Source organism: Oncorhynchus keta, chromosome 28 (genome assembly GCF_023373465.1).
Source record: "Oncorhynchus keta strain PuntledgeMale-10-30-2019 chromosome 28, Oket_V2, whole genome shotgun sequence".
NCBI classification, from domain to species: domain Eukaryota; kingdom Metazoa; phylum Chordata; class Actinopteri; order Salmoniformes; family Salmonidae; genus Oncorhynchus; species Oncorhynchus keta.
This window is the reverse complement of record NC_068448.1, coordinates 28,868,556-28,880,211: the sequence shown is the minus strand read 5'-3', so window position 1 is coordinate 28,880,211 and position 11,656 is coordinate 28,868,556. Positions and strand designations below refer to the sequence as shown.

Here is an 11,656-nt window from a genome sequence, read left to right as displayed (position 1 = left end):
ATTGCTATTCACAAAAATACCTTTGCCTATACATATTACTGCAATATAAACTTGCGAACTTGTCACGTCTTGACTGCTCCTCCAGAGGTAGCGCACGCCACTCAAACACACATAACCAGTCTTCGTTCCCACTCTCAGCTCAGCATTTAATATTCACCAACAGCTGTCGTTTTATTCCCAGAATCAGTTCTCTTGAAATCGCAGGATTTTGATACATCTGTGAAAGATAGCATACGAACAGTGAACAGATGTTCGTCATTAGCAGAGGAAAAACATGTCACCAATCCTCAAACATCTTCGGCAATTACCACCTGATAGCTACCTTCAAGAGGCTGTGACTATTTCGAGAGATAACTCTTGATCGAAGTAGAGGGAAGCTATTACTGTTGTCATTATTCCAGGTGTATTTCACAAAATGGTACCAAAGGAACTTGCTGTCATTCCTGTTTTACGTAACGTGAGTAGACCTAAAAGATAATGATATTTAATACCATTTATTTAACTCGGCAAGTCAGTTAAGAACAAATTCATATTTACATTGACGGCCTACCTCGACCAAACTAACCCTGAGGACTCTGGGCCAAATGTGCACCGCCCTATGGCGGCACCGCCCTAATTTGTGGCAAACAGGTGTGCCCTTAACCGATATGGCCTCTTGTGAATGACAATCTATTTAAATAGACTGCCAGACTAAATGATGAGAAACGACTTCCAAATGTTCATGGTGAGAAAACTGAAGAACAATTTGAGACGGTTTTGCATAATTACTTACATACAGCATATCTGTATACAAGCCACATTATTGTATGGGGCAGCAGGTAACCTAGTGGTTAAGGGTGTTGTGCCAGTAACCAAAATGTTGTTGGTTCAAGTCCCCGAGCCGACTTGGTGAAAATCTGTTGATGTGCCCTTGAGCAAGGCACTTAACCCCAATTGCTCCTGTAAGTCTCTCTGGATAAGAGTGTCTGCTAAATAGCTCAAATGTACAACTGTTTTATGTATCAGATTGAAAAGCATCATTATCTGACCGCAACTGTAAAGGAAGAGTTCAAAAGACGAGATGTAACCCTTATTATCAAGGTTCTATTGAGTGTGATAAGCCGATTGTACTTGTTTTTAAGTGTCCCTTTCTCACTCTGGGCTGTAGTTACCCCTTTCTCACTCTGGGCTGTAGTTACCCCTAGGTACAGATCTAGGATCAGCTTCACCTCCCCCAATCCTAACCATAAACATCAGTGGGAAAAATTCGAAACATCTAAGATTAGTGTCTAGGGACAACTCCCACTTTCTCATCACCGAAAGGAAATAGGTCAATCTTCTGCCTAATTTCATAGACTGAAAGGTTGATATGTGGGCAGAGCGCTACTAAAGGCAGTGTTCACAAACCAATGTCTGCAATGATGAGATGAAATAAGTATTTGTTTTTTAAAATTCCTTTAATGGTTCAATTGGTATAGGATTTGGAAGCATTTAGTCAGCAGCCATACAGCAAGAACCAACTAATCGATGTCAACAGAGAAATACAAAGGCAACACAAAATAACTCAAACGACAACTAGGCAAAGACAGGTCATCACATTGACAGATACACAGCACTAGTCATACTGAACAGCATGCTGAAAAATCTGATTTGTATCATTTTTGAACAGAGGAAATCACACACATGCACACACTCAAACACACAAAGATTAAAAATGAAGGCTGTTGGTCAACTATGACAGGTATAGTATATAAGATACCTTTGCATTGTTGTCTTTAAGATGAAAGCAAAACAATGCACAGAGAAATTAGGTTCAAGAAAGTTAAAACAAGAGTAAACATAAAAAAGGACAAACTTTTGTCATAGGCAGATACTGTAACTATTTGTTGGCAATGTATGTAGCCATGATCGCTGAGGAAATTTGATCCTGAAGTTATTGCCAACAGGATAACATGGATGACATTTTTTATTTTTATTTTTTAAATAGCTGACTATTTTTCTGAAATGTTTTTTAAAGAGCTAGTAGCGTCCATAAACTTTGAGAATGTACAAGCAATGGTCATTGTGGCACAGCTTTCAAGACCCTCCCAGATCTACTTAAAATGTACACTGTTAACCACAAGGCAGGCATGCTTGGTTTCAAAACATCAAGTCACAATTGTTTAAGTTAAGCGAGTTAACAAAAAGGTACTTACACACATTAAATATAGAGTATGTTACTACAAAAAAAAAAAAAAAAAAAAAAAAGTCGGATTGAAAAAAAAACTACAAATATTCAATTGAATGGAAAGATTCCAGTTGCAATGAACAAACACAGAAAACAGATCGATTTGTGTTTACAGCAGGTCAATTGCTGAAGGGTATGAGGAGACAGTAAAAACACAAGTTTCTTTTGCGAGTATTCACCATGTTTCTAGTAGCTCCATGGATGTGGTTCGAGTTTATATAATTATATTAGTGTGAGTCAAGAGTAAGCTTTGTCCAATCTAAAAAGAGTGACAATATTATGCTATTGGATTCTTTTGATAAGATTAGGCGTTTCGATCCGTGTAGACTTTCTTCTAATGATTATTTTTTTCCTAAACAATAGTTTGGGAGAGAGTCAATTCTATCAATAATAAATTAGAACTATGCTATGTCCTTCGTCAGGCAACTTTTAAAAATCATGTTACATTTATTTTACAGATAAAAAAAATAAAATAATAATTGGCACAATCAATTCATTATTATTGTATTTTCCCTCTAATATCTGTACAATAAAAAAAGTTATATAATTTCACAATAACCCCAAGACCTTGTTTGCTTGGGGAAAGGCCATCTGCACCTATGTGAACTGTGTGTGTTTGTGCGAGTGCCATTGATTCTAATGTCCCGAATGGGAAGCCAAGTTGACATCTCAACAGCCTATTGTTCAAATCAACAATAAGCAGGAAGAAGTGAAATTGGTTTTAAAGAATATGAAAACCATTAAACACTTTAACCTTTCCACCTACAGGGACCCTGTGTACAGTTAAAAAATATATATAATTCAACCAAAGAAAGTAATGAATTATTTTCCCGCAAGGTCATTAGTTAAAACACTCACGCTTCTCTCTTTCATTTGACGGAAAAATTATGCCCTTGGTCAGTTCTACCATTGAGTAGAGCAGATACGAAAACAACACTGCCCGATAAAAAAATAAAAAATAAAAAGGAGATAAAAAGACAAGGTTTGCATTCACACAACTTGTAAGTGTTTTCATCGACTTGCTCGACACCAAGGCCCTAACCCATGGTAATGCATACCTACTGTGGCTGGGGCAATGGTGTATCCTTTTGAATGGGAAGGAGGCTGGTTGAAAGGGAGGGGGAGAGCGAAAGGTAACCAACACCCAGTGCTCCTTCCCACCCTCCTTCCATCCATCACAGGTGCCCATCCTCTCCCCAGAAACTCAACAGTGTTGTGTCGGTCGGTGGAGTTTGGGTTGCCGTAGACGATGGGGGAGTGCCCCAGGGTCACTGCCGCCGGTCTTCGGTTTCTTGTCGTGAGAAAGCCATCACCACATCCTCCGCACCTGGTGACCCAGATCCACAAACAGAGGTCAGTAGATATCAACAACAAACTCCATCTCGATATTCCTTCCACCTACACAAGTCCTATTATATATGTGAATAAAACATTTAGTAATCATAAGCATGAGTAACATAACTGAATCTGCATTATATTTCAATAAATTCTGTATTTAGAGGGAATTTCTTGAAATCTTTGCTTGTATGAATGAATTAATAGTATACCTATTCTTATTGTTTACTTTCTGACCGAGCTCATGTTGGGTGTGCCATTGACTTAATTGACGTCATCATGACTGAGTGTGGTGAGGTTAAATACGGTGAATCACCAAAGCGACAGCACACACTACACTATATAACCATGCCACAAGACTTCCACATCGCACATGGAATAGGAAAGTCTCTCGACATCACTTGGTTTAGGGATAAGTAAATGCATCTAGCTATTCCAAACTACTGCCATGTTCCCTACAGTCCAAGGGCACAGTGTTCTCAATCACACAACTCAAAATCAAGGTCTCCCTAGGAGTACCCAGCTGCAGACATAATCCAGTCCTGTGTCCTGCCCTGATAAGCAATACATCGGAGGCCTTAAACGACCCTTCCACCCACATCTCTATTCCAACCCAAACTGCAGGAGGCATGGAATACCTGTGGAGAGCTAATGCTAGAGTACAGCTGGCGTATCTCACTAAGCCATGAGATATCATTGCGAAGAAAGAAAAGCAATGCTGTGCTACAGTATGTAGGTACCAAAAGGCAGACTAATGCAGTGATCACTGGTGTACATTGGGAGGTCTGGCTTGTCTTCCCTTTGTATTATATTTACTTCTATCATGTTGAGGGTTAATCAATACCAATCGCAGATTACAAATTCTGCCGTGCCAAAGTTAACACAGAGAACATGCCAGGGTGTGGAGTTGGGAGAAAACAACAGAAAACCAAACTCTACACCAAAACCTCAGTTTGAGCACCTTCAGACTGCCCTGCCCATTTTCCAAAGTTAGAGAAACATTTTTGAGTTGAAGCATGATCTGATTGTAGCATATTCTGTAACCTTTAGCTATTCAAAAATAGACTTTGCTTACATTAGTAACTTTCATCATATTTGCATTTATTTCCAAAAAGGTTTAACTTTCCTAGATTTAGGCTGAATAGGTTTGATGGTAACAAAATGAATATTGCCCAGTCATACTTGAATGCCAACATCAGAGGAGGCAGAGCTGCCACACGTACAACTGATGGATGGTAAGCACTTTTTAATTAATGGTAAAGTATTTGAATTGCCAGTAAATGCTGGTCTTGTTTCCAAGTTTTACCAAACCGTTTTGTCAAGCGCTATCAGAATGTGAATATCACTTTTGAAAGTGGAGAGGTGCACTCGTAACAGAGGCTTCTTTTTTCACAACTTTGCTATAAAAAGTATAATTGCTTGTTAGATTTAATTATTACAGGGGGAAATGAAAGTAGGTCACACAGACTGCGTCCATATCTATTTGGCTCATAAGGTGGACCCTTTTCAGAAGATCGTGCGCAGACACAACCAGGCGTAGACTCGGTGTTCAGTTTGGTTGTTTCTAAAGAGAATATAATTAAGATGTTTCTATGGTGCTCTTGGGTCGGCATAATCTAAATAAGTGAGAGAAGGATCTGGGGAAGGATCTTTTTATTTTTGGACTTGCTCTTCCTTTCAGTTTCCCAGTCCCCTATAGATCTCATCCAATGAGGATGTGGCAAAGAACAGCCCTATGCTACAAAATGGCCCTGCCAGGGAAGGAGAACGAGACGCGGCACATCAGAAGAAATCAATTGCACAAATCCTGACTGAATTTGAATGTGGCACACGTTTTGACACATTTTATTTAAAAAATATTGAACTGATATGCTTCTCCACTTCACATGAAATGGACTTGGCCCATAAAATGGTCAAATTCAATTGACACATAAAATGTTAAAAAGCTCATAAAAATGGCATACACAGTAATCATACAAGGATCAAATAAATGCAACAATAAACATTATAAAGGTGCAGGGAGAAGACAACAGAGAAGGTAATATTTAAGTGTTATTATTCTTATTCTTATTTTAAAAATACATTACGGGGAGGAAAAAGGCCCTGCCAGGCACACCCAATCAGAATAATAATATATCTATTTGTCATAAAATACCTGATTTTATTTGTTGGCTTTATGTAGGCTATTTTATTTACATAGTTGTTACTTTTAGATTTGTATCATTTTACATTTAGATTTCTATAGTTTACATTAACCAGATGACAATTATTTTGCGATACGAAGACTATGAAACTGTTCTATAAAAATATGCATATGAAAATCATACCTGGCATGCAAATCGGTAGAAATGGTAAGATAGATTAACACTCGACATGAAAAAGGTTGCCGGCCCCTGGTGTAGCGTATTACCGGCATCTACAAAGGGAAGCGGGAGGTGGTGGTTCGGGAAGAAGTTTTTTTCTTCTGGCCATCTTGATCTGGCTCCCTTTTGAGTCATTAGTGTATCTTAATTATTTAATCAAACAGTGTGCTTAAAGCATCAGACAAGCTCAGTGCACATAGGTGATTTGATTAAAACACATAGGGTACTTACTATATGTCTATATTGAACAATTTTGGATTTTTAAATTTAGATCAATCAATTGGTAAAAAGAACAGACCACTCTTGGTCAACCAATATTCTTTTGTTGTCAGGGACAGCCCTAGTAAAATTTCAGGGAATAAGCTTAAAATTGCAACATTCCCTGACATGGCAAAATGTGTAGAATTGCAGGAAATGTGTTTTGAAACAGCTACATTGTCACTGCGGCCAACAGGAGGGCCTCTAAAATACTTGGTCAGTGACCGCACCATTGGCCACGCCCCCGCTACACCCATCACCTAAGCACCATTTTGATAAAGAAAAATCCCTGATCTTGTGGTTGCATAAGGGAGCTTGCTCTTGCGTAACGGGCAGCTCAGACTGAGCACGTGTCTAGCACAAGGACTCGAGCAGGCAGACCAGCAGAAAGGCTCAGAATAAACCGACAGAGATACAGGGCCGACGGCCATTAGAGTAGAATACACCACTGGACTACTGATGAACTGAAGCAAGAGGGGATCTGCTTTATAGGAGCCCTCTGTTTCGCAGTCATAATGTGTGGGCCGCACCCTGCTGCACAGTCAACACACACGCTCCCTTGCAGTGTCACACAAGCGCTAGCCGACAGGATAGAAACGTCAGGCCCTCAGAGCCATTGCCTAGCAACCGAGTCAAATCAGATTGCATCACTACCCGGCAGGCTGTTACCGCCTATGAGCAAACAGCTGCTGGCTAATGTTTGCTCCAATCCTGCTCTCTCCCTCCTTCCCTCCTCCTCATTGATCCCACACCTCAGCCTGTTCTCCCTCCTCCCCCACCTCAGCCTGTTCTCTCTCCTCCCCTCTCACTGATCCCCCACCTCAGCCTGTTCCCTCTCCTCCTTTACTGATCCCCCACCTCAGCCTGTTCTCCCTCCTTTACTGATCCCCCACCTCAGCCTGTTCTCTCCTCCCCTCTCACTGATCCTCCACATCAGCCTGTTCTCTCTCCTCCTCTCTCACTGATCCCCCACATCAGCCTGTTCACTCTCTTCCCCTCTCACTGATCCCCCACCTCAGCCTTTTCTCTCTAAGATCACCATGCGCAATGCCAAGTGTTGGCTGGAGTAGTGTAAAGCTCGCCGCCTCGAGTGAAGAATCCCGCTTCACCATCTGGCAGTCCGATGGACAAATCCGGGTTTGGCAGATGCCAGGAGAACGCTACCTGCCGGGATGCATAGTGCCAAATGTAAAGTTTGGTGGAGGAGGAATAATGGTCTGGGGCTGTTTTTCATGGTTCGGGCTAGGCCCCTTAGTTCCAGTGAAGGCAAATCTAAACGCTACAACATACAATGACATTCTAGATGACTCTGTGCTTCCAACTTTGTGGCAAAAGTTTGGGGAAAGTCCTTTCCTGTTTCAGCATGACAATGCCCCCGTACATACACAAAGCGAGGTCCATACATAAATGGTTTGTCAAGATCGATGTGAAAGAACTTGACTGGCCTGCATAGAGCACTGACCTCAACCCCATCGAAAACCTTTGGGATGAATTGGAACACCGACTGCGAGCCAGGCCTAATCGCCCAACATCAGTGCCCAACCTCCGTACTCCATATTAATGTCCATGATTTTGGAATGAGATGTTCAACAAGCAGGTTACTAGGTTACTACAGCCCAGAGCAAGAATAAATGAAAACATAATTTTTAACCAAATGTACAAACGTAATATCGATTGAAGTCAGAGCTCTTAATAACCTGTTGTGACTAGGGGGCAGTATTTTCATTTTTGGAAAAAAAACGTTCCCGTAGTAAAACGGGATATTTTGTCAGGACAAGATGCTAGAATATGCATATAATTGACAGCTTAGGATAGAAAACTCTAAAGTTTCCAAAACTGTAAAAAATATTGTCTGTGAGTATAACAGAACTGATGTTGCAGGCAAAAGCCTGAGAAAAATCCAATCCGGAAGTGCCCCATGTTTTGAAAGCTCTGCGTTCCAATGAGTCCCTATTGAGCAGTGAATGGGCTATCAACCAGATTACTCTTTCTCTGTATTCCCGAAGGTGTCTACAGCATTGTGACATAGTTTTACGCATTTATGTTGAAGAATACCCGTAAGTGGCTACATTGAGCAAGTGGTCACCTGATGCTGCCAAAGAGATTCTCGCATAAAATACAGAGGTAGCCATTACTCCAATCGGTCCTACTGAAAAACGAATTGTCCCGATGGATATATTATCGAATAGATATTTGAAAAACACCTTTAGGATTGATTATAAACAACGTTTTCCATGTTTCTGTCGATATTATGGCGCTAATCTGGAATATTTTTCGCCGTTTTCATGACTGCAATTTCCGGGCGATTTCTCAGCCAAACGTGAAGAACAAACGGAGCTATTTCGCCTACAAAAATAATATTTTTGGAAAAAAGAAACATTTGCTATCTAACTGAGAGTCTCCTGCGTGAAAATATCCGAAGCTCATCAAAGGTAAACGATTTAATTTGATTGCTTTTCTGATTTCCGTGACCAAGTTACCTGCTGCTAGCTGGACAAAATGCTATGTTAGGTTATCGATAAACTTACACAAATGCTTGTCTAGCTTTGGCTGACAGGGTGATTAACAAAAGGCTAAGCTGTGTCTCAATATATTTCATTAGGGATTTTCATTAATAGGAATATTTTCTCGGGATATTTATGTCCGTTGCGTTATGCTAATTAGTGTCAGGCAATGATTACGCTCCCGCATGCGGGATGGGGAGTCACTAGAGGTTAAGAAACATATTGCAATTAGAGTGCAGTATGCTCCAAAATACCAGTCGACTGCAGCTACTGCATTTCTACTGCTGTTTCTAAACTGAAATATTTGTGTAAGGGAGATGGGTGTTTCAGTTGATGTCTTGCTGGTCAGAGTGACAGACAGGGCTGACAGGTCCTGTGGTCTCCTGTGCACCACCAGACTATTTATTTGGTGCTTATATTTGTCCTATTTTACACAAGTGTGTATTAATAAGCATGTATGAATTGGAAATATTTTTTTTTCGAACTAGCTACCTTTGTTACTGGCCCAATGCTCTAACCGCTAGGCTACCTCCCGCCCTTATGTATATAGCATGTGAGGTGTGGCATGTGAGGAGCAGAAAGCAAAACCGACCAGTCCTGTCCCCACTAAGCAAAGAAACACCTACCTCCTTGCAAATGAAAAGACAAAATGAGCAACACTTTGCCATAGAAACCTTTGTGTACAGTTCTGGGTCTGGGTTGCTCTTCTTGAAGCAGACATTTTGTACAAGTATGACGGAAGAGCTTTGCCACAAAATGTGCAACATGCCTTTGTGACACAAATATTCTACATGACGTACCTTTTTAGATATTGGACCCATTTGTTTAGGCCTAACACATTGACTAATTACATGGCTTCTTCATATTTACAAAATATTAAAAAGCAAGTTATTCATCTACACATATGACTTGTTGAAATATCCTCATGCACTAAAAGGAGAAACATTTAATATGCGGTCTACGTGTCTGAAACAATCTCGTTTCACTCTCCGGACAAGCACACCCCATGTTAGCCCACTAAGCTCAAGCATTAGCTAAAGGAGTTTCCAGGTCTCAAGCAAGTGTTACTCATCACGCAAGCGTGGTTCACCAAACCACCTTGTTACATGAGGTCGCAGACAGGCTGACCAAATCATGACTGTGTTATTAGTGCAGAGAGATAATCTGTGCAGGCCGTGAGGATAAAGACATGGAATCCCCCGCAGAAACTCCAGTAGGGTTAAGAGGCGTTGAGATAGGGGCTTGCATGTGGTCAGTAGGTAATACACCACACCCACGGTAGCCATTTTCTCATTGCATGCAATAAGGCCTGAGAAGGTATGGTACATGGCCAACATACCACAGCTAAGGGCTGTTCTTATGCACGACGCAGCATGGAGTGCCTGGATACAGCCCTTAGCTGTGGTATGTTGGCCATATACCACAAAGGTGCCTTATTGCTATTATAAACTGGTTACCAACGTAATTAGAGCAGTAAAAATATATTTTTTGTCATACTCGTGGTATACGGGTATGACATACCACGGCTGTCAGCTAATAAGCATTCAGGGCTCGAACCACCCAGTTTATAATGTCTCATATACCACAGCTTCCAGCCAATCAGCATCCAGGACCCAAACTACCCAGTTTATAATGGAGTATAAAGTTGTTATTTATTGCAATATTGAAATGGGACAACTCCTTGCGGTAATTTACTTCCCCCAGGCTGGCTATTTTGTGTCAGAATGCTCACCATAACTTGGAGACTTCTGCTTGCTTCTACATCTGCATTGCTTGCTGTTTGGGGTTTTAGGCTGGGTTTCTGTACATCACTTTGAGATATCAGCTGATGTAAGAAGGGCTTTATAAATACATTTGTTGGAGACTTGATGTATTGCAATATTGAGGAAACACCCTTTGTATCATTAAGGGTAGTCATTTGGTGGTGGCTCACAATAAGTGAAAATCCTCAATTTTTAAGTCTGAATACCAGCAAAAAGGTGTGATGTGTCCACACTCAAAAAGATGTTGCATAAAGCTCACTTCCTAAAAAATACAAGAAATCGGTCTGAAGACCAAGATGAAGAATTGCATTCTTGCTATTGGTTACTGGATTACAGTTTATCCTGGTCCATGGACTACAGTCAGGGTAAAGAACGATAACTTTAAGGTCTAAAATAACGAACTAAGCTGCTCATTAAGACTGCATGGGTTGCGTTCAGTAGAGCCAACCAGGAAAACAGTATGGAAATGGAGGTAGGTTGGTTTACTACCTTTTACATTTTTTTAACCTTTATTTAACTAGGCAAGTCAGTTAAGAACAAATTATTTTCAATGACGGGCTAGGAACAAAACAAAACCGTGAGTCTGGCTCCAAATTACTGTTACTTTCTAGGTTAACAGTCATGTTTATTCAAGATAATTATGCAAAATGAAGGGAGTGTCCAGCAGCAGGGTCCTTTAAGCCCTTGGGCCTGATTTAATGCATTAGCCCATAAAGCTTTGACTCAGGACAAAATAACTACATATACACAGCACACAGTCTTTATCCACCAGCTTCCGCTCTGAGACAGAATATCGTCAGTGTTTCATCTGAAAAAAATTCACAGCATCAGCGTCAGGAGCAACATTTCTCTCATGCCTGATTAAAATAGCATAACATCCTATTTTGCATATATGCTAATCTGCCAATTAAAACCACCTGAAATGCAAATTCATTGACCCAGTCGCTAAAAGAAACATGACTAGCAGCATATGCACCAGTTCCCTCTTACCTCTGACAGTGCATGCTCTGAAATAAATGTGATGATTTATAATCAAGATCTCTCTGTGTTTAGGCAATATTTCCAAACCGAGCATGACAAAGAGTGAAAAGCATTACGATCCCCGAGACACTCACAACTGCATTCCAGTGCACTTGTCTAGAAAATTCTCACATATAAGCTTGCTTGATGCACATCAAAGGATGAGGGGACAGAGAGAGAGAGGGAGAGGGAGCGAGAAAGAGCAAG

The 11,656-nt window shown here is 40.7% G+C and overlaps 1 protein-coding gene across 1 annotated transcript in view; it reads right to left on the bottom strand.

Moving 5' to 3' along the window:
* Window positions 1-1,417: 1,417 nt before the first annotated feature.
* The window catches only part of ctnnbip1 (catenin, beta interacting protein 1), a 29,123-nt gene continuing 18,884 nt past the window's right edge, over window positions 1,418-11,656 (bottom strand). Inside the window, exon 4 of the mRNA XM_035740626.2 lies at window positions 1,418-3,533. Within this exon, the coding sequence (XP_035596519.1) occupies window positions 3,475-3,533 (59 nt within the window). The 3' untranslated portion in view covers window positions 1,418-3,474. The remainder of the gene's footprint in view (window positions 3,534-11,656) is intronic.